The 24,287-nt window shown below is 43.1% G+C and overlaps 1 protein-coding gene across 1 annotated transcript in view; it reads right to left on the minus strand.

The window, feature by feature from the left end:
• Positions 1-258: 258 nt before the first annotated feature.
• Positions 259-24,287, minus strand: part of LOC148142424 (putative G protein-coupled receptor 139) — a 43,458-nt gene continuing 19,429 nt past the window's right edge. Inside the window, exon 2 of the mRNA XM_087976575.1 lies at positions 259-1,166. Within this exon, the coding sequence (XP_087832701.1) occupies positions 259-1,166 (908 nt within the window). The remainder of the gene's footprint in view (positions 1,167-24,287) is intronic.

Below are 24,287 nucleotides of genomic sequence, written 5' to 3' on the forward strand. Positions count from 1 at the left end.
AAGAAAAGTTCATTCTGCTGCTTGGCACTTTTTAATGAATTTTTTTATTGTTTTCAGATTGAAGTGATACATACATTGAGTGGGGTGGTGCTTTTTCTCACTGGTCCCTTAATTTGAAGAATCATTGAAATGTGTCCCTGTAAAATCCTATGGGATAAGGTTGAATAAACCAGCACTACTTTCTGTCTCGTACCACAGCAACAGGTTGCTTCATTGTTGAAATATTGAAATAAAATGAGAACATCGCGGAAAGATTGATTACTGAGTGAATTTCATTGATTGATGAATTTGGATAAAGGGATATTTCAGCATAATTTTCAGCTGTTGTCTGAACTTAGTCTGGGTCACGGCATAAATCGCGGTGTTTGTGCAGCAACTGAGGAGCTGCAGCATGAAGCCCAATTCCCGCACAAAGTGATGGAGAGTCACAGACTGATACCCGATCCAATACATCCGGTACCATATAGAATAAAGCATTAAGGTTGACCATAAAAGTATGAAATTGGCCGAGATCACAAACAGTAAAATGATGGATTTTTTTCGATTTCTCAATTCTGTGTCAGACTGACCATCCCCAGTGGTGTGAGCGCGGAGTCTCCTGCGGGCTCTGCTGGTCACTAAAATGTGCCTGACCGTGAAAACATTGAGCAGCAGAATCAGGAGAAATGGGACAGCCGGGGTTAGAATGTTGTGGAGGAACTCGATTGTGACCCAGGTAGGGGAGGATCGAACAGTGTGTGTTACATCACAAAACCAAGGGCTGTTATCCAGCCAATACCAACCTGTGAGCATAAAATACCAAAAAGTGTTCTTTAAACAACTCAGCACACTCACTGTTGCCAGAACCACAGCCGCCGTTTTCTCACTGCAATATTTACTTTTCAGCTTCTGGCAACAAATGGCCATGAAACGATCAAAGGTGAAAGTGACGGTGAACCAGACAGAACAGTCAGTGGCTGCATAAAGCAGGACGGCATGGATATTACACACGGGGATGTACCACAGGAAATAAAACTGTTCCCGATAAACAATGGGAATGTGTCTCAATATCAGGTCGAGAATAATGACCAGTAGATCCGCCACAGTCATGGCCCCCAGGTAACGTCTGACACATGGAGACAATCCACAATCTTTATAAAGCAGGATGCAGATCGTCGCTACGTTAACTGTGAGGAAGGAAGACAAAGACATTATACATCAGCCTGGAACAAAGTGACCAGTTTGATTTAGGAGTCAGTGAGATTTCAAATGCGTCACTATATTCTGAGTTTTATTAAAATAATTGGAGCTTCAATAACAAATGAGAACGTCTGAATTACTGAGAAAAAGCTACCACAAAGCACAGAAACACTTCCCTCCACAAAAACACAGAGACCCATCCATAAGATCAGATGATTTCTACAACATTCCAGCACACTCGATCAATCGAGAGCAGACATAGGTCACTTATTTCCACTTCCGAATATGGATGGAGACGACATTGCTGTCTAGAAGGATTCTCTCCCAGTTCTTTAAACAGAAATGGAGGTTGGAGATTTTTGTCTTTTAGTCTGACTTATGGTCGATCCTCTGTCGTGAAGGAATGTAAACGCAGTTCAAACTTATTCATTCTTTAAACTACCTGAGGTGACTTCAGAATAGTGTCTCCTTCTCTCTGGAATGGTTTCTCTTCCCTCGGGATATTATCTTTCGTTCCAATCACTGACATCCGGGCATTCGCCAAAAATGTCAGATGCAGAATGTTCCAGGCAAATTCAGTTATGCAATGTTGGGCACAGAATGTTCTGTGGAATGTCACTTGTATAATATATGGAGGAATGTCAATTACAAACAGTTCCGGAGAATGTCAGTTATGGAATGTTGTGTCTAGAATGTTCTGGGGAATGAAGGATATGGAATGTTCCAGGGAATATCGGTTGTAGAATGGTGGATATAGAATGTTCGAGAGAATGTCAGTTATAGAATTTTAGGGGAAATGCCGCGTATAGATTGTTATAGGGAATGTCACTTAATTTCCCCCCACCTCCTTTTCAGTTCTGTCTGACACTCCCTAACGTTAAATGCTCCGGATATTCAGTTCCCTACATTGATCACCTTGTAGCCGTGTCTCTCCAATGTCATTTAATCATATCCATTTCCTTCAAAGGTTGTATTGAATTCCTCAGTCTGTTTTGAGCGTACAACACACATTCAGATATAGTGGCTTTCATTCAGCTTTTAAATTCACTATTCCATTCTCTATTGTCACAGTCATTCCAAATATTGAACCGGTTATGAAACAGTCTGACAACGTCATACTCACAGTAGCAGGACTGATGGGTAATATTGCCTGAAGACCCATCACCATCCTGTGTACAACCCTGTCCCATCGACAGGACAGATCCGCACCCCCCCCCCCCACCCCCGCCCGAGAGGCGAGGTTACTGTGGGATACAGTCCCGAAAGGACGTACCCTGGAATTCCCCAATATTGATTCCAGAACCCGGGAATCTCATGGTAGCAGGTCAAAGGTGGTCAAGGAAATCTGATCGAATACATTTACAGCCCTTCACACCGTCCCTCTGTGACAACCCCGTTCCCCTCGATGTTGACAAAGAATCTGAGGTAGCACTGAGTGTGACAAAGACACAAACGTATTCTGTGTGGCACTTCAATATCCATTACCAAGAGTGTCTTCACAGGTCCACCATTTTCTGAGCAGTGCAAAAGTTCAAATACACAGCAGCCAGACAGTGGGCAGTGATGGGGGAAACCAAGAAGAGGGGAACATTTTCACCAAACTACTTGTCACAGATGGATCTCTCCCGAACAGTGTCTGTCGGTATACCCAGCATGCAGTCCTGGTGGAGGGAATGTCTCATATTGGAGAGACAGCCCACTGTGTTATGTGGCACTATCTCCTGCGAAGTAGGACATAATTTTAAAGGACTGAGCAAATGCAAACTGGTCATCCACGAGGCACTGTATGTTATCAGCAGCTGTAGTATCAATGGCCTTCCCTCCATCATAAGATCGTAAGTGGCACTGATGCTTCCAAAATATTCAGCACCGTTCACAACGACACTGATACAGATAAATGCCATTCAGCCTATCAAAAGTTTTAGGCAGGGTCAGAATGAGGCCATTTACTATTTTGAGACTAATATTCAGAATTGGGCAATTTTTTTCGGTCTTATGTCTGCTACACATGAATTGGAAGGGACTATTCAGCCTTTCGAACCTTCTGCATAGGAATATCGGGAGGACTGCTTGTTGAGCCGGAAGCAGGGATACATTACAGTTGAATCATTCTTTATGAATTCAATGCAATTAACAACCACATTAATGCAGTAATCAGTTTTGCTGCCTCAACTATTTGTAACTAATATCAACGTTTTCGAAAAAATGGAAGAAAGGTGTTCTAACTAAAATTGACAGGGATATAAGTCGTCAAAAGGAAGTAGTGAATCTCTAATTAGATAAAAAGTTGAAAACAGTTTGGCAGCTTGAATATAACGTGGGTATCCGTGAACCTGTTAATTTTTCAGGAAGAATAAAATGCTGTATATTCCATAAAAGGAAATAGATTACAGGCTTACTGGTGGGTTCTGTCTGACCCGTTCAGACATGAGAAGTGTTTCTCTCGCTGCCTGATTGTCTGCTTCCACATGTTCCAGTGGCCCCATTGTTCTCAGTACACACGGGGCATTTTTATCTGGCTGGTTGATGGTGCAACGTGGTGAGGGAAGAGGGTGTTCTGAGCGAGGTACAAAGGGGTCTCTTTATCCAAGAGACCATCCTTTCTTTATACATGAAGTCCTGAAGACGATGGGAATTGTTGACTTGTTCTGAATGAAAAGGCTGTGGATGCTGCCAGGACAGTGGGAATTCTTTAACATGATGTACTGTGCATAGGCACCATGCAACATTAATGGAGTGAGAGATGGTATGGAAAATGATAAGAAAAAGGAGATAAAATAAGGGCATGGTCAGATCAGCTGAAGGGTTTCCTTATATCACATTCCTAATTCACCACAGAGAACTGTTAGCCAAGAGGAGATACATGTTCAGCACAAAGCACTGTGCAGATGAAGCTTTGCTCTGTCCAACCCAGCGTTTTCTCAGTGCCGAACACAGTGCAGACCACAGCAGTGCATTGATCTATAAACTCTGACTAGCTGTCTGTCTAGCACTGGGAACTATGCAGAACACGTCAGTGAATTGATTTATAAACACGGACTAAATGTCTCTCCAGCACGGGGAGCTATGCAGACTGTGAAAGTGCATTTTTCTAGAAACCTGGACGAGATATCTTTCTAGCAACGGGAGCTATGCAGTCCACAGCAGTGCATTGATTTATTATCCCAGACGAGATATCTGTAAAGCAGGGGGAGCTATGCAGACTGCATCAGTGTATTGATCTACAAACCTTTACTCGATATCTGTCCAGCACAGGGAGTGATGCAAATCACAGCAGTCAATGGATCTATAAACCCATACTCCGTATCTTCCAGCCCTGGGAGCTATGCAGACCTTAGCAGTGCAAGGAAATATAAAATCGGCCAAGATATTTGTTCAGCCAAAAGAACTGCGCAGACCTCAGCAGTAGAATTCTATTCAGGCCACTGTGAGTGAATCTCTCAAGAAAATGTGGAGGTGAATTTCTAGCACTTTATCTAAATTTCAATGTTTTTTGCTCTTCCAAATTACAGTGAGAATGGGTTGTAAAGTCATATACCACCTCAATGGCAACGTATATGCCAGCAATGCTCATGTTCATCTCCTTCTGTTAACATCTCAGGGACATCATTGCCAGAAATCGGACAAAACTGCTCTGAGTCTCTAAAGTCGTTCTTTAAACAAAGAAACAACCAGGAAATGATCTGAAGATGGCTGCAGAGTCAGAATATTCCAGACGGAGCCGCTCTGCTCCGCCCGTAATTTCTGTTGCTATTTTTCCCGTTTTCTGAAACTTATTTTCCCAAATAAAGAAAAAGCATTTTAATGTGACTGACGGGAATCAGGAAGATGAGTTACAGACAGGACGCTGGCGTGGTGAGGCGAGGCATCGAGATATAAGGCACAGCTTGGACTGGATACTGAGCCCAGTGCTTTCAGGAGTATGGGCCTGGTGCAGCCTGTATAATATCCTCGGTGAATTCTGAAGACTGGGCCTGGTGTGGTCTGGAGACTGGGGCCAGCGTGGTCAGAAAAATGGCCTGCAGGGGCCAGGAGACCTTGTGGTTTGGATATTGCAGTGTAGTTTGGATATTTAGTTTGGTCACTGGTCCCCGTGCGGTCTGGTGACTGGGTCCAGCAAGATTTGAAGACTGGATATAAGGATTCTAAATCGGCTCTTTTTTTTCTCTATTCATTTTTGCTCTGGACTTTCATTTAGTATTCTTTTACATTCGTACTAAGTATCTGTACATAGGTATAGAATCGCTACAATGTGACAACAGGCCATGCGGCACAACAAGTCGAATGTGTAACAGACCGAGACCCACTTCCCTATCCCATTATCCAACATTTGCCACGAAAGTATGCACATTACTTGCACATCCGTGAACATTATCGGCAATTTAGCATGACCAATTCATCTAACCCGCACATCTTTGGATTTTGGGAGGAAACCGGACCATCCAAACAAAACCCTTGCATACATGGGGAGAATGTGAAAACTCCACTTCGAACCCGGGTTCCTGGCGCTGTGAGGCAGCAGTGCTAATCACTGCGCCTCCATGCTGCCTGAATCTTGTACTTGATACGGCACAACAAGGCAGAACATTGCAACATTTTCACTGCACAAATTACAGTGCTCACAAAAATAAAACCAAATGAAGACAGCGAGTGGTAGTAGAAGGAAAATATTCTGCCTGGAAGTCTGTGGTGAGTGGTGGTCCGCAGGGCTCTGTCCTTGGGCCTCTATTGTTTGTAATTTTTATTAATGACTTGGATGAGGGGATTTAAGGATGGGTCAGCAAGTTTGCAGATGACACAAAGGTTGGAGGTGTCGTTGACAGTATAGTGGGCTGTTGTAGGCTGCAGCGGGACATTGACAGGATGCAGGGCTGAGAGGTGGCAGATGGAACTCAACGTGTATAAATGCGAGGTGATGCATTTTGGAAGGTTGAATTTTAAAGCTGAGTACAGGATTAAGGATAGAATGCTTGACAGTGTGGAGGAACAGAAGGATCTTGGGGTGCAGGTACATAGATCCCTTAAAATGGCCACCCAAGTGGACAGGGTTGTTAAGAAAGCATATGGTGTTTTGGCTTTCATTAACAGAGGTACTGAGTTTAAGAGTCGTGAGATCTTGTTGCAGCTCTATAAAACTTTGGTTAGACCGCACTTGGAATACTATGTCCAGTTCTGGTCGCCCTATTATAAGAAAGATGTCGATGCTTTGGAGAGGATTCAGAGGAGATTTACCAGGATGCTGCCTGGACTGGAGGCCTTATCTTAGGAGGAGAGTTTGACTGAGCTCGGACATTTTTCATTGGAGAAAAGGAGGAGAAGAGGGGACCTAATTGAGGTATACAAGATAATGAGAGGCATAGAGGCGATAGCCAGAGACTATTTTCCAGGGCAGAAATGGCTAACACGAGGGGTCATAGTTTTAAGATGTTTGGAGGTAAGTATCGAGGGGATATCAGAGGCGGATTCTTTACGCAGAGATTTGTGAGAGCATGGAATGCGTTGCCAGAAGCAGTTGTGGAAGCAAGGTCATTGGGGACATTTAAGATACTCCTGGACATGAATATGGTCACAGAAATCTGAGGATGCATACATGAGGATCAATGGTCGGCACAATATCGCGGGCTGAAGGCCCTGTTCTATGCTGTACTGTTCTATGAGGAGTCACTTTCGTTGCTACATTATTTACACAATGCTGAAGCTTGTGCAGGGGCGTAGGTACGCCAGAGACATTGTTATTATCTCACTTTAAAACAAGAGAGAGAGAGAAACAAATTTTGAGAATGTGGAGGGACATTTGTCCCACATTTTAATGGATTCACTCCGGAAACAACATAAACCCTAATTCTCAGAGACGCAGATGCATGGCTACATATATTAATACTCTAAAACACACACACGCACAAAGACACAGGCAAATGCAGATACACAGAAACGCGCACAGGCACACACACACAAAATCATAAACAGGCAAATTCATGCAGACATTCGACCCCTCATTCCTGCATTTCCATTCAGTAAGACCATGGCTGATGTGGTCCTGACCTCACTTTTATTTCCTCTTGGGAAATATGACAGGGCACGTGACTGAGCCGTCAGCGTGAGAGCAAATCTGGACCAGTGATACCCTTTATATTAGTTTGAAAGTTTTTCTAAAAATAAAGTCATAGAGATGTACAGAATGGAAACAGACCCTTCGGTCCAACCTGTCCAAGCCGACGAGATATCCCAACACAATCTCGACCCACCTGCCAGCATCTGGCCCATATCGCTTCAAACCCTTCTTATTCATGTACCCATCGAAATGCCTCTTAAATTTTGCGATTGTACCAGCCTCCACCACATCCTCTGGGAGCTCATTCCATACACGTACCACCCTCTGTGTGAAAAGGATGCCCCATATGTCTCTTTTATATCTTTCCTCTCTCACCCTATAACTATGCCCGCTATTTCTGGATTCCCCGACCCCGGGGAAAAGCCTTTGCGTATTTACCCTATCCATTGCCCTCATAATTTTGTAAACCTCTATAAGGTTACCCCTCAGCCTCCGACGCTCCAAGGAAAACAGCCCCAGCCTGTTTAGCCTCTCGCTATGGCGCAAATCCTCCAATTCTGGCAACATCCTTGTCAATCTTTTCTGAACCCCTTCAAGTTTCATAACTTCTTTCCGATCGGAAACACATCAGAATTGCACACAATATTCCAACAGTGGCCTAACCAATGACCTGAACAGCCGCAACATGACCTCTCAACTCCTGTACTAAATACTCTGACCAATAAAATAAAGCATACCAAACGCTTTCTTCACTAACCTATCGACCTGCGACTCCAATTTCAAGGAGCTATGAACCTGCACTCCAAGGTTTCTTTGTTCAGCAACACTCCCCAGGACGTTAATATCATGTGTATAAGTCCTGCAAAGGTTTCCTTTCCCAAAATGCAGCACCTCGCATTTATTTGAATTAAACTCCATCTACCACTTTTCAGCCAATTGGCCCACCTGGTCAAGATCCTGTTGCAATCTGAGGTAAAACTCTTCGCTGCCCACTACACCTCAAATTTTGGTGTCCCCTGCAAACTTACTAACTGTACCTCTTACGTTCGCATTCGAATTATTTATGTAAATGACAAAAGTTGAGGACTCAGCACTGATCCTTGCGGCACTCCACTGATCACAGGCCTCAAATCTGAAAAACAACCCTCCACCACCATCCTCTGTTTTCTACCTTTGTGCCAGTTCTGTATTCAAATGGCTAGTTCTCCCTGTATTCCATGAGATCTAATATTGCTAACCAGTCTCCTACGGGAAATCTTGTCCAACGACTTACTGGATTCTGGGTAATGCCTGATGAAGGACCGAAAAAATTTCTGGCTGTAACAGCTGCTCCTTTTTTGACGTGTTTTTGGTGGTGGTGATTTCCTCGAATTCCAGAAGCAGCAATTTCTGTTTCATATGCTGTTGCATTGTTTTGTAACTTTGGAAATAAAAAGTCAAAACAGCAGCAGTTTTAAAAGGGAGAAGAAGAGAAAAAGGAAGCACATGGTGAGGAAAGTGCAGGAGAGAAAGAGAGAATCTACAGTTACTGCCTTTGCTGTTTGAATTCATGTATCGCTGTGCATCGGAGTGCATCTGGGAAAATTGGCAAAGAGTGAAATTCACAACTGATCTTGGAGGAGCATGTTTGGAAGAAGATCACAGCATAAAATCAGATAAGTTAAGAAAATGTATAGGCATGTTTCAAAACTTAACATTATAAATGAGGGCAAGACTATTTTAGTGGTATTAGGCAAAAACTTTCAAAACTTGATTGGGGAAAGCTGTTCTCATGTAGAGAGACGTCAGGCAAGTGGGAGTCTTTCAAATGCATAATAATGAGTGTTCAGGGAGAATATGTTCTTGTTAGTGTGAAGGGCCATGCGAGCTGGAGTAGGGAACAGGACATGACGGAGATTTTGAGGCTTTGGTCAACTAAAAAAAATGGTTTATGTCAGGCGTAGGCAGCTGAGATTAAGTGAATCCCTTGAGCGTTCGGGTTGTAGGAGTATACTTATCAGGGAAATGAGGAGGGCAAAAAGAGGAGAAGAGATTACTTTGGCTGATAAGGTTAAGGAGAACCGAAGAGAAACTAGGGAGAGAATAGGACACTTTAACCATCAAACAGCGATCGATCTGTGGAACCACAGGAGATGAATGTGATTTATTTGATTTATTTCCGCATGTACTCACATGAGGAAGGTGAAATGCTCACACGTTTCTATATGTGACACAATCTTACGTACAAAGGTAACCCCTAACACCCCCCGCCCCCCCCCCCCCCCCCACAAAGATACAGTGTGTTGGTGCAATATGGAAAAATATATCAAAGAAACATAAAATTTAAAATATTACAGCTCTTCCTACAAAAGTGTAAAAACAATGTTAGCAGTTAAACAGCACAGTCCGTAAGTGCCTGGCCAGGCTGCGTTCATACTCTTCACAACGACACGATCTCCCCACGCCACTGCCTTCTAGCCTGTTATCGCTCGATAGATGAGATCCCACAGAAATATTCCCCTTCTCTACTTACTGTGGAGAAAGACATGTTAACGAAGGAACTCGGGGAAACAAAAAAAGGTGATGTTTTGAAATGAGGCCACATTACAGAAGATGAAGTGCTGGAGGTATTAAAATGCATAACCGTTGGTAAATGAGAAGTATCTATTGAATTGCATCCAACATCTTTCCAGGAAGTTGGGGAAGCTGGCCCCGAGCTGAGATATTTATATCACTTCTGAGAGTTCTGAGGAAGTGTCACTGTACCCGAAGTGTTAACTCTGATTTCTATTCCCAGATTCTGTCAGACCTGCTGAGTTTTTCCAGCATCTTCTATCAATGTTTCTGATTTACAGAACCTGGAGTTCTTTCAATTTTGTTTTGCATCATTGCGAACCACGGGTGAGGTGCTGGAGGAGTGGAAGAGAACAAATGTTGTAACATTCTTTTTAGAAACGCGACAACAAAAATCCAGGGATCTACATAAAGGTGACTCTGATGTCAGGGGTAGGTAGTGTTGAAGGAGATTCTGAAAGACAGGATTTGCATGCATTTGGAAAGGCAGGACAGATTACGGATTGTCAGCACGCATTCGTTTAAAGGAACAACCTTGAGTGAAAGTTTTCAAGACGTCACCAAAACGATAGATAAAGGTAAAGCAGCATGAGTTGTCTACATAGACCTTAGTGAAGCCGAAAAAGGTTCATGGTAGTATGGTTAGTAAGGCTAGATCGTACAGGGATCACGGAGAGAGAGCCAATTAGACACAAAATTGGCTTGACAACAAGATACAGAGTGTGCTGAGAGGTATTTGTTGTTCTAACTGGTAGCCTGTGACCAGTGGCTTGTCGCAAGGGCCACCCTGCTGCTGCTTGTTATTCTTTAGAAATGGTTTGGATGACAATATACGGAGCATGGATAGTCTGTGTGTGGTCGATACCGAAATTGCTTTTATAGTGGACAGTAAAGAAAGTCATTTAAAAGGACAATATGATCTTGATCAACTGGGCCAGTAGATGAGGAATGGCAGATGGAGCTTCATGCAGATAAATACGAGGTGTTACATTTTGTTAAAGAAACCAGGGCAGGATTTACACAGTTAACGGAAGAGGAGAGGGAGTGTTGTTGAATAGATAGACCCAGGGGTGCAGGTAGTTAGTTCCTCGAATTGGTGATGGACGGTTAAACAGTTCATTTGAGGAGAGTGCTCCGCAAATATCCCATCCTAAATCCTGGAACATCCCTGCACATCAGTGGAAAAGACAGGGATGCAGTATCTGCAGCACCCTCAGCCAGGTGTTTTGAGTCAGTGATCCACCTCATCATCGTCATGATGCCCACGGAATCACGGATGCCAGTCTTGAAACATTTATATTCGCTGCACGTGACATCACAGCTCAGAAATAATCTGCTCAGTGTAGTTTCTGACAGGTCCCGATATGAAGATGGTGCTTTTGTCAAAATGTCACTGGATTACTGATCCAGAACAGGCCAATGCTCTGGCAGCTGGTGGAAGTTAAAAATAATTAAATCAAAAATAAATTAGAAATAAAATATCGAGATTTAAAATCTGGTGGCAGTAACAGTGACCGTGAAACCAATTTCGATTGTAAACACCAATTTCCTTCACTAATGTACTTTCAGAAAGCAGTTCTCCAGACACACAAACATATGATACGGTCTTCAATGGTCTCTAAAACGACCAAGCAAGACACTCAAATGTAACAAACTGCTCCGTGATCTTAAGGGATAAAACCGGACAGAACACCTGGCACCAGTCTCCGCATCAGAAAAGGGAACAGGAAGTACCATCCTGTCGACTCTGCATAAACTTCCTTCCTATCATCTGAGGGTTTGTGACATCAGTTACAGAGCTTTTGAACAGACTGAGATATAAGAGTGAGACAACTTTGAGACCAGTGATTGTAATTCTCTTAGTTTGAAAATAGTCCCGTGGAAGGATTGGCCTGGTCCACAAGTTAACGTTATAAAATTGGATAAAAATCACACAACACCAGGTTATAGTCCCACAGGTTTAATTGGAAGCACACTAGCTTTCTGAGCAACGCTCCTTTATCAGGTGAATTCGGAACGACGCTCCTTCATCACAATCACCTGATGAAGGAGCGTCGCTCCGAAAGCTGGTGTGCTTCCATTGGAACCTGTTGGACTATAACCTGGTGTTGTGTCATTTTTAACTTTGTACACCCCAGTCCAACACCGGCATCTCCGAATCATTATAAAATGGGCAATTTTAATGGCTTTGAGCAGGACCTTTCAAAAGATGGTTTGGGAGAAATAGTTGGCAGATAGAGGGACGCCTTGCAAGTCAGTGCCTTTCAGAAACGTAATAATGAGCGTTCAGGGGCAGCATGTTCCTGTTAGTGTAAAGGAGAATGCGTGCAGGAGTCGGGAACAGTACATGACAGGGGATACTGAGCCTCTGGTCAAGAAGAAAGAAGAAAGCATATCTCAGGTATGGACAGCTGCGATCAACCCTTGAGCATACGGCGTGTAGGTGCAAACTTACCAGGGTAATCAGGATGGGAAAAGGGGGCAGGAGATAATTTTGTTTGATAAGGTAATGGAGAATAGCAAGCGACCCTCCAAGTATATCAAGTGTAAGAGAGAAACTAGGGAAAAAATAGAACCCCTGAAAAATCAAACAGCAATCTAAGGTCTGTGGAATCACCAGAGATAAATTAGATTGATCGCGTTTATCGTCACATGTACTCACAGGAGTGCGGTGAAAAGTTTACAGATCACCAAAGGTACACTATCCCGCAGGGGCAGATATTTGATACGAAAGAGAAAAATAAAGAAAAATGATAAAATGTAAAGCATTATAGACTAGATTAGATTACATTACATTACAGTGTGGAAACAGGCCCTTCGACCCAACAAGTCCACACCGACCCGCCGAAGCGAAACCCACCATACCCCTACATTTACCCCTTACCTAACACTACGGGCAATTTAGCATGGCCAATTCACCTGACCCTGCACATCTTTTGGACTGTGGGAGGAAACCGGAGCACCCGGAGGAAACCCACGCAGACACGGGGAGAACGTGCAAACTCCACACAGTCAGTCGCCTGAGGCGGGAATTGAACCCGGGTCTCAGGCGCTGTGAGGCAGCAGTGCTAACCACTGTGCCACCGTGCCGCCCACAAACCTTCCTTTAAAGTTGGACAAAATCACAGAAACACAGTTAACAGTTCAACAGCACAGTGCGTAAGTGTTTGGTCATGCTGGGTTCACACTCTTCACAAAGACTTGACCTCACTCTCTCCGCCGGCTTCCAGCCTGCTCGAGTGTGAGATTTCACACAAGTATATCGCGTCAGTATTTACTATGGCGAAACACATGGAAGCGAGGGAATTCAGGGAAATAAATGCATGGAGTAATGTCTTGAAACGTGGCCATATTAGAGAAGATGAATTGCTGGAGGTCTGAAAATGCATAACTGTAGATGAATACCCCGAGGCGGGTTCAAGTGCATTCAAGTTTTTTGTCGGGCGCTGGTGAAGAAAATGCGAGTCCCCGAGCTGAGATATTTGTTTCATCCCACAGTGTTCTGAGAAAGCGTCACTGAATCTGAAACAATAAATCCGATTTCTCTGCACAGGTACTGTCAGAGCTGCCAAACGTTCCGACAAAACTTCTGTTTTTGTTTCTGATTTACCACATTTGCGGTTCTTCGAGCTGTTATTCGTGCCATTGGCAGCCACGAGTTGCTGGAGGCCTGGAAGTCAGGTAAACTAATGGTATTATTTTTAAAAAGGCTGCAAGGAAAAGGCAAGAAACGACAGAGCGGTGACTCAGATGTCAGGAGTGGCTAACTCTGTTGAGGAGATTCTGAGATCCAGGATTTATATGCATTCGGAAAGGCAAGGTCTAATTTTGGACAGTCAACATGACTTTGTGTATGGTGAAAACGTGTTGCACAAGCTTATTTGAAACTTTCCAAGAGCTAACCAAGAGGATAAATGAAGGTGAAATAGTATACGTTATGATAAGATTCCCTACAGTGTGGAAACAGGCCCTTCGGCCCAACAAGTCCACACTGACCCTCCGAAGAATAAACCTCCCAGACCTATTCCCCTACCCTGTATTTACGTGGACCTTACTGAGGCACAACAAAATTCTGCATGGTAGACTGATAACTGAGTTGTAATACAGAGAAGCAGGGAGAGCTAGCTAATTTGATAGAAAAATTGTTTGACAGTAGAAGACAGAGGCTAGCTGGAGAGATTTACTGTTCTAATTAGTGGCCTGTGCCCAAAGTTGTGACACAGGGAGCAGTCTGCTGTTGTTCTTTTTTTTTGTAAATGATTTGGATGAGAATATGGAATCATATTTTTCTGTACTTTTACAGACAAAATCAAAAAAATGTGGTATTGAGGATGGTGAGAGGGTCATTTAATAGAACAATGAGACTTTGATCAACTGGGTCAGTGGGCCAAGGAATGACAGATGAAGCTTTTTGTGTAGTTTTGCATATTTTTCGTCAAACCAGGGCAAAACGTGCACAGTTAATGGTAAGGGCCTGGGGATTGTTGTCGTACCGAGACTCACAAGGGTGCAGGGAGATAGTTCCTTGAAAATGGAGAGGTAGGTGAATATGGGAAGTGAAGAATGTATGACGAATGCTTACCTTCATCGGGCAGAACATTGAGTATCAGAGTTGATGCATTATGTTGTGGCTGTGCAATAGAATGCTAAGGCCACTTTTGGATAATGGATCACAATTCCAGTGGCCCTGCTACATGGCTGATATTGTGAAGTGCAAAGGGTACAAAATATTTAAAATGATGTACGAAATCTTGACGTTTTGAATTTTCATGATAGGCTGGGACTTTGTTCACTTTGTGTCGGAGGCTGAGGTCTATAAAATCATTAGGGGTTTGGAGAGGATGAATTGACAAAGATGTTTCGTTAGGGTGGAGGAGTCCATAAACAGAGGGCAGAGGTTCAAGCTGTCAGAGCAGTTGGGAGAGGCGAGTACAATCCCAAAATTTATACGACACCTGGATTCGGACAAGAAAAGAAAGGGATTGGAGGAATATGCGCAAAAGCAAAACACTGGGACAAATTCAGTGCAGGAAACCTGGTGAGCATGGAATATTTGGGCCGAAGGATCTGCTTGTATATTGCATGACTCCAGGAAACTATGACTCCATAATTTTTCTTACATCACTAATTATTCACTGCCCTCAATTCATTTCCAGGTCGAAAATTATTTTAAATATTTCAATGATCTAGCTCTCCGAACTTTCGTAAATACAGTTTTCCTGATATTGATGTGGTCATGGAGACAACAACAGGGCAGAAGCAGAATTATGTTCAACTACAATCTGTAACTTTTTGCACGGGATAATCCCCTCAGTCTGCCATTACCATCCAGCCGATCTATCGTTCAGTGACGAGTATGGGTGAAAATGCCAGGGTCAGAATCACGTGTGCATAAAACTGATGACAACCCGTTATAACTATTGCACTTAACTGGTTACCTCTAAACCGCAGGAGGAACACCTGATGGAGAGCAAATGATTGATACCAAATCAAATGCATCAGACCTAAGCTCTGCAGTCCTGCCACATCCAGTCATAAGTGTCACTGAACTATGAAAAAATTTATTGAAGGAGATGGCTCCACAACTCGCCCTATCCAAAATAAAAGAGCAGCCCTGCTTAACAGTGTAAAATACGAGGATGTAGTATCTGCACCATCTGCAGTCAGAAGTGTTGAGTTGATGATACAATTCACCCTCGCCATGATACCCACATAACCACAGATAACAAATTTCAACCATTTCGACTCGCTGCACGTGGCATGAAGAAACAGCTGAACACAGTAGATATAATAAAAGTAATGGGCCCTGACACCATGCCGGCAATAGGACTGAAGACCTGTGCTACACAACAAGCTGTGTCCCGGGGAAAATAATTCATTCCAGTTCCAGCTCTGACATCTCCATATCAATGTGGAAAATTATTCTACTACGTTCCGTTCACTCACAGGATAATAATTGCATTCTGACCATTTACCACACACTCAGTCTCGTCATGATAGTCAAACTGGTGGGAGGTCTTTTTGACAGAGCATCAAGTAGCACGAAAATAATCGGCTCACTATGGTTTCTGATAGGTCCCCATGTGGATATGGCACTGTACTGGTAATGTCACTGGATTACTAATCCAGTGGAAATGTCACCGAATACTAATCCAGGCGAAAGTAATGTTCTGTTAATTTGTAGAAGTGCAAACTAATTAATGTAATATCGAGATTTCCACCAACACATTTTTCAAATCTAAAATCTAACGTCACTAATAGTGATCCTGAGCTCAATATCGATTAATCACTAATTTGCTTCACCAAAGTACTTTGAGGAAGCATATTCCCCGTGCTTTCCTGCTCTGGCCTAAAAGTGAATTCAGACACACTGAATTCAGACACACATGACACAGACATGTGATGAAATTTTGAATGTTCTTGGAAACATTAGGTCCCCATCCCCCACCAACCCAACCTCCACTCCCGGCACCTTCCCCTGCAACCGCAAGAAATGCAAAACTTGCGCCCACACCTCCCCCCTAACTTCCCTCCAAGGCCCCAAGGGATATTTCCATATCCAACACAAATTCACCTGCACCTCCACACACATCATCTATTGCATCCGATGCACCCGATGTGGACTCCTCTATATTGGTGAGACAGGCCGCCTACTTGCGGAACGTTTCAGAGAACACTTCAACTCCCCCTCCCACTCCACCAAGGACATGCAGGTCCTTGGACTCCTCCATCGCCAGACCATAGCAACACGACGGTTGGAGGAAGAGCGCCTCATCTTCCGCCTACGAACCCTCCAACCACAAGGGATGAACTCAGATTTCTCCAGTTTCCTCATTTCCCCTCCCCCCACCTTGTCTCAGTCAAATCCCTCGAACTCAGCACCGCCTTCCTAACCTGCAATCTTCTTCCTGACCTCTCTGCCCCACGCCACTCAGGCCTATGCCCCTCACCTTGACCTCCTTCCACCTATTGCATTTCCAACGCCCCTACCCCAAGTCCCTCCTCCTTACCTTTTATCTTAGCCTGCTGGACACACTTTCCTCATTCCTGAAGAAGGGCTTATGCACGAAACGTCAATCCTCCTGTTCCTTGGGTGCTGCCTGACCTGCTGCGCTTTTCCAGCAACACATTTTCAGCTCTGTTCGTTGAAACATCCAAGCAAGACACTAGATTGTATCAAACTGTCCGAGGTCTTAAAGGATAATACTGGACAGGACCCCCAGCACCAGTCTGTGTATCGTAAAAGGGACCGGGAAACACAGACCTGTAAACCCTGCAAAAGCCACCTTCCTAAGATCTGAGAGCTTGTGACATAATTTATAAAGCTTTTCCACAGACTGGACAGAAACATCAGGAAAGGAGTGGGTCATACAGCGCACTGAGCCGCCCACATTCTAGTTCATATCTGAACATCTCAGTGCACTTTTCCAATAAAATGTATATATACCCGTTAATGCGATTTCGTTTGGGAAAACACAAAATAGCAACTGCAGGAGGCCCTCTGGTCAATCGATTTTTCGACCAAACCCAATATAATGACCGCTGATCCTCTATCTCCACAGTGTATTCCTGCTCTCCCCCACACCTGTCGTGTCCAGAAATCCTTATTTTAATTTATTCGCTAACGTTGCAGACATCTTCGCAGGTGCACCAGTCTCTGAGTGCAGACATTCACTCTCATTTCAATGCAGGTTGTTCTGCCTGCACCTAATACTGTGGCCCTTTGTTTCAGACGTCACAGCCAACGGGATTATCATCCTTGCTTCCAATCTGTCTCACCCTGTCAGAGTTTCTCTGAGACCTCCACTCATTTTCCTATACCTCATGGAATACTGGCCAAACCTCTGTTCCCACAACAAGCCTGTCTGCCAGAGGTCAGTCGGTCATCCTTTGCTGCACTCCCGTAATGTCAAGTTCGTCCTTTATTCGGTAAGGAGACCAAAACTTCACACAACACTGCACAATGTTCCAGATGAGGTCTCACCAAGACCATGTACAGCTGCAATAAGACACCCTCCTTCCTGTGCTCAAATCCCCTTAATATGAAGGTTATCACACCATTTATCTTCTTTGTGTTCCTGCAATACTGTTTTCAGTAACTAGTATACACGAACGTCCAGATCCTTTTCAATGTTATAGCTATCCACTTGTGGGTCGATGTAGTTTGGTTAACGTGTCAATGTTATTCCCAGTATTGGCTCCTGGCTTCAGTTCCCACTGCCCTGCACGGACCTCGGAGGTCTGCACAGAGAGAAACAAAAAGAAGGAGCATCAGTCACTTTATAGATCAACATTCGACAAACAATCTCTTTTCAATTGATAGGCTGTAGTCCTCTATTCCCCGCCCCCCAAGAGTTCACAACATCACATGTACCCACATTGATCTTCATCAGCTATGTATGTACCCATTGTCCCCACTTGTCTCCATCACCTTGGACCTTTTTTACATTTCCCTCACCCAGTCATAAGCCATAACATTTTCGTGCCATCAGTAGACTTGGACATATTACATTTGATTTCTTTCAACCAAATGATTGACATGTATTAAGAATACCTGGTCGAAACAATGTCCTGTACAGCTCTTAAAATCTATAACTCGATAAATAATGGCTGTGCCTACAGTCGCGTGTAACTTCTTCACTGACCTATTACCCTCGGCAGAAGTTAGGACTGATGATGCTGGGAACCAGAGTTTAGTTTAGAGTGGTGCTGCAATAGCACAGCAGATCAGGCAGCATCCGAGGAGCAGGAAAATCGACATTTCGGGCAAATGAACTTCATTCAGGGATCTGTGGGAAAGCATTTTCTGAGCTTCCTCGTGGGTTGGTATTCATCAAGTACTCCCCTGTCTCGTGCTTTCTTCCGAAGAAAATCACCTCATATTTATCAGTGTTACATTCCACCTGCTATTGACCTGCCTATCTGACCATTACCTCTATATCTTCCTGTAACATAAGACCTTCCTCCTCACGACAAATTAACAGGCAAATACAAGCGAATACAAGGGCCTAGGTAAGACCGACTGGCTCTGATATCAAGGCCGTATTTAACTGACGATGACACCAAGGAATCTGTGCAAAATTGCACTTGATGCGAATCGGTTGTGAAGTCTCCACTGTCTGGATTCATTCATAGCACAAGAGAAGATGTTTATCATTGGTGATCATCAATCATCTCGGCCGTGGGACATCACTGCAGGTGATCATGTGGATTGCTACCTCGGCCCCAAGCATCTCCAGCGTGTCATCGGGAAATTCCTGCAGTGTAGAAGCACGCCATTCTCACCAGTGGGTTCACACTGATCAGAAATGGGTGGTCGGTCACTGAAGATTACACAATATTTGAAACAACTTGTCACACCGCAGCTCCTGATGCAGTCTATGTCCATGTGCAACATGACCTTGACATCATTCAGGCTTGTGCTGTTAAAATGTCGGTAACAATCATGTTACCGTTGCACATTTTCACAGTAAATGTAGGAGATCATTCAGTACCTCAATCTGGGTTCACAATAACACGGGGAAGTCACCCAGTCCATCAAAACTATTGGACAAGAGGAGGGACAGCCACTTAAGTCCCACCAGCCTGTTACATAGGAAAACAAAAAGTCTGCTGCCCCTCACGTCACTTACACGGAATCAGAAAGAGACCATTTCACACCTGGAATTAGTTATAAAGGAACGGTGAGAGGTCATTCAGCGTCTCATGTCAGTAACACAGGAACGCAAAGGTGTCAGAGATGCTCCAACATCACAACCAAATGGAGCAGGAACTCCCTAGATAGCCTGCTTCATGTTTTTCCACGGATCTTCATTAGCAATAGTATGTACACATTATTTTCGCATGGTTTTCTGGCAGTGGGAATGAAGCCAATTTATTTTAGTAAGTCTTAAAGGAATCTTACATCTCCGAGAGTGCACACCTATGTTCTCTCTGGAAATCAGAAGCTTGTGGGGAGTGTCTAACTGTTTCAGAATGAAGGTATTATAGCTGCTGACAGGGTTGTGACCAATGTAATGTTGAATGCATGGTCAAACAGAAACTGCTAATTAAAGTGGTCAGAATCCCTTCAAATCCCGTACCTCTCTGTCAATCGGCATGAGGCCTCTGCATAGGCACATAAACTAAAGGGAGTCAAGCATCCTATAGAAAGCATGGAACTTGACACCTTATCAATGGCTGTTTGAGACAAAATGTGTCCATAAATTATTCTCTCACAGCGCAACCTATTAACACATAGTTAACGCAACCTTTCCTTATGGTAACATGATGCCAGGGTTTGGTCTAGTGAAACTCCTTTGTGCTCTCTCGCTGACATAGAGATCATTATTTATTGTGGACACAACACCACAAATATTCTCTCAACAAAACACTACCTTTGAGTAAGATACATTTACTATAATACCTCAATCATTTTGCATGAAAGACACTATATCATTTACAGTTATAATTACTGACTGCCCAGTATAAATTCTGTTAGTGACTTATACCAATGTCATACAGGTCCTTTTCAACAACTCCACTTCCCAGCCTCTCGCCATTTAATAAACATAAATGAGAATTATTTCTTTTGTTCACATAATAATTACTTTTACATTTTGCGAACAGGTATTGCACAGGCATTGATCCTTCTGATTACTCTGCATGCCTTCAGTCCAGAGGAGAACACTACTCGATTATCCAGTTTTCATTTCATATGGTAAAAATCCTATGTGGAGCTACCCATGGACTCGAACATTCTCCACTCACCTGCATACAACCATGTGTAACTTCTTCTGAAAAATCAAATACTTCACTCTCACTAGTTCTCAATTGTTCAGGTCACAACGGACAACCTGCCAAATCAGGTTCCGTTAAGATCATTTCCATTTGCTGAATCTAGACCAACTGATCCATATCATATCATTATTCTCCAATTGTTTAGTCGTCACATCCCTTATGAAATGTTCCAATATTTTTGTCACATCGAAGCTATTTAGTTTTCTGTTTTCCCACTTTGTTCTGTTTTAATTACTCAGGTTCACAATAGCTGCTTTCCAGTCTGCCGGACCCTTTCCAGAATCAAAATGAGTTGAAGATTAATCATTAATTATTCACAAGCTTTATTGCAACCTTTTCAATACCCTGGGGTATAGATTATCAGATGCAACAACATGCCAAGCTTCAATTCAATTAGATTCTAAAAAGCGTACTCTTCGTTAATTCTGCTTTCCTGCAGTTCCTCATTTTCACCAGTCCTCATGTTCCCTAGTATTTCTGGAAGCTAGTTTCTGTACCTTCCTTCAGGGAGATAGAACCAAATTATCACCCTAAAAGGGCAGATGGCTTCTGTCAGCTAGTGAATACGTCGAATGACTGCCCTCGGGAGATGACGGATTTGTCACTCCACTTTCCTGGGAAGTATCAGAATCAATTCAATTCACTTCACGGTGTGTGCCGCACATTCTTGTCCCTGATGTGTGACCACAGGTTCTCCTGAAGGAGGGGACACAGTTCAATGATCATCACGTTTTCGAAAAAATGTTCTTTCACACTTTTCACCAGAAATGGGTCCAGCTTCGAAAATTGTTACTGGAAATATCAGCGAGGGAAGAACTGTGAACTTCCCCACCTTGTGTACAGAGTTTTCACACTGTGTTCTCTCAGCTCTATTTGTTTACCATGGACCCAGACACTCTGTCAATGCAGTGTCCAGATTGGGGTCATCAGACCCTCGGGTCTCCTTAACTGATCGCAACAGCTGACAATACAAACCCGAGGAAAGCGTCCAAAGAGTCTCTATCCACTTTTCAAAGATAGGAGAAGCTCAAATCCCCACACACGTTGCATCCAGTCAGTGTTTAAAATGCCTCCCTCTCCTCAGCTTTCCTTGGTTGCAAAAGCGATTGTGTCACTGCACTGTCCAACAGTGAGAAATCCTCTCTCCAAAGAAGCAATTAAAATTGTAATATTACATTTCTCTGCATCTGGGCAACTATAATGGCAGCACCAGTATTGCCGATGTATTTAGTCACTGCACTGAAGAAGACAGAAAGAGGAAACATAACTCACATTAAACAAGGTCATACTTAAATGGACGTGAAATTCAGGAATATGTACAACGGGAAATGTGAGCATAACTTTTCATTTCTTTTCCTTTCACTTCATCATCCGCAATCCCCTTGCTTGCTTTTCCTTTCTCTCTCTCTCTCTTTTGCTGGCCATTTCTCCATCCATTCAATTCAAAGCTTCCATCCCCACCCCAGCCTCCAACTCAACCATCCCTGATACCAGCATAAACAATAATATTTCCAAATTCCTTGCAGTTATGATGTGGGGTCACTGAACTTGAAACGTAATCTGTTTTAGCCTGACAGAGGCTCCCATACCTGCTGAGATCCTCCAAAACTTCCAAATACTGAAGAACTTTATTTCAGATCTCCAGCATCCGCAGTTCCTTGGATTATTTCGCCTTTGATGTTGTTGTTTGATGGGTTGTCAGCATCACTGGCAAGGGGAGCATTTGTCACCCATCCTAATTGCTCTGACTGTGAAGCCATACTTCAAGACAATATGGAGCGAAACATATTGTTGTGTGCCTGAAGTCAGACTTAGTCCAGACTGGGCAATAATGTTCAGTTTCTTTACCAAAGGCTATCAGTGAAATAATAATAGATATCCTGATGATTTATTTTATGATTAGTAAAATTAGGTTTCAATCCTATTTTTGTCATTCAAATTGATGTTATATCATCGGCTGTGGGAGAATTTGAAGCAATGCCTTTAGAGTATTAACTTGTGCATCTGAAGTACATGCCTAGTGACATGATTACTCTGATTCCGAGTCCATATTGTGAAATAACTGTGAAGGCAAGAGCAACCTTGTTGTCAATAAATTTGTAGCCAGAAGAATGATCAGAAGATAACTGGAGCTCTAAAATCTGAAGTTAACGAGGTGTTATATGATGGTCAATTCAGCAACTGCACTGAAACAGATTGGGGATATTATTGATGTGGGTATCAGCAGGTTTTATGGCAGTGAAATTACCGAGACACAAATCGGTTCAGTCTAAAAGGGAGACTCAAGGGTCTGAACAGTCTTGCTCCTTCTGAGATGTTTATGTGTGAGGAGTCTGTAAATCATGGAAATGAACTGGAGTCTGTGACTGAAACTGAAAATAACAGTTCATGTATTTGATAAAGTCAAATAACCGAAATAGCAATAACCTTAACCATCGTTTATAGAATTGAGAGCGATAGGCTTACCAGGAACCCAACCATTAGCGAGGACGGGATAACCATCCCGCCTGAATAGTAGTTAGTACAGCTTCGATCTGCAATTCTAAAAACTTCCAAACCAGAGAAAAACATTAAATACCCAATGATATACTCCTTTCCATTGTTGGAACATTCCAGCCTAATGGTCTCAAATTCTGATCCATTGTTAGACTAGTCTAGTCGACTGTTCTCAGTTTCTGATCTATTTCTGGACAACTCAAATCAAATGTTCTAAAAATCTGCTCGATTGTTGTATCTCTCCAGTCGAATATTTTCAGAACTGTTGGAACATTTCAGTTTAAAGTTCTCAGATTCTAAACAATTGTTGGAACAGTCCAGTCTAACGTTCTCTGATTCTGATCCACTGCTTAATCATTCCAATCTGTTGTCCAATGAATATCTTCCTCTCCGTCTCCCTGTGGCTACTGAGGATGACGCTGCCGCTGAGAGTATGGGATAACCGCTTGAAGGAAACCCCTTACAAATAGAAAGGGAAACCCTCCACTGGCACAGTTAACCTCCACGGAGACTGACATCAATCACAGTTAATGTGAACAACTCAATTTAAACCCTTTCACGATAGCCATTATGTCTCTCAATGCTACTTGGTCCAGTTGTAATATTGACATCGTTGACATTTAGGATAATGGCACATCTCCAATCGTAAAGTTAAAGGTGAGGGATGAGTATTTATGCTTGCTCTTCATAACCTGGATGATTTGACTGTGTTTTGGTAGAGCAGGAACTGCTGGGCTCCCGAGGCTATCTGCCTCTGATTACCAGGCCAGTTGCATCCTTTTATTTTTTTGATGTTTTAGTTCAAATTTTATTCGACCATCATTTAACGGCTTGAGTGGGCGTAGGTAATTTTGAAAGCCTTCTGGAGGGCGTAAGCGGTGTGGGTATCGTCCGGTACTTGTGGGTATTGTGGTCCCGTCTTGTGCAATGGTGATCTGCTTCAGTGGATCGTCAAACTCTCAGAACCAGGATTCTTATTTTTAACTTTTGCCAGTTATTGCTGGGGTCTCATCAGGTTTGCAAGGCAATACATCTCTGCGACCAGCCGCACTGCCTCTGTGAGATTTCTCTCAGTATTGTCTTTTGATTTTCTTTCCTTCTGGATTGGAGAAATGTATGTGAGGTAATCTGTTTTCTTAATTTGTTTTTTGACAAGTGTATGCTTATTTCATGTGACCATAATAGACCAGTTGCTGTTCAGTACTTTAATAACCTATTAACGTAAGTT

This window comes from Chiloscyllium plagiosum, unplaced genomic scaffold (assembly GCF_037043375.1).
Source record: "Chiloscyllium plagiosum isolate Xiang-an unplaced genomic scaffold, Cpla_swu_hap1 HiC_scaffold_29, whole genome shotgun sequence".
NCBI lineage: Eukaryota > Metazoa > Chordata > Chondrichthyes > Orectolobiformes > Hemiscylliidae > Chiloscyllium > Chiloscyllium plagiosum.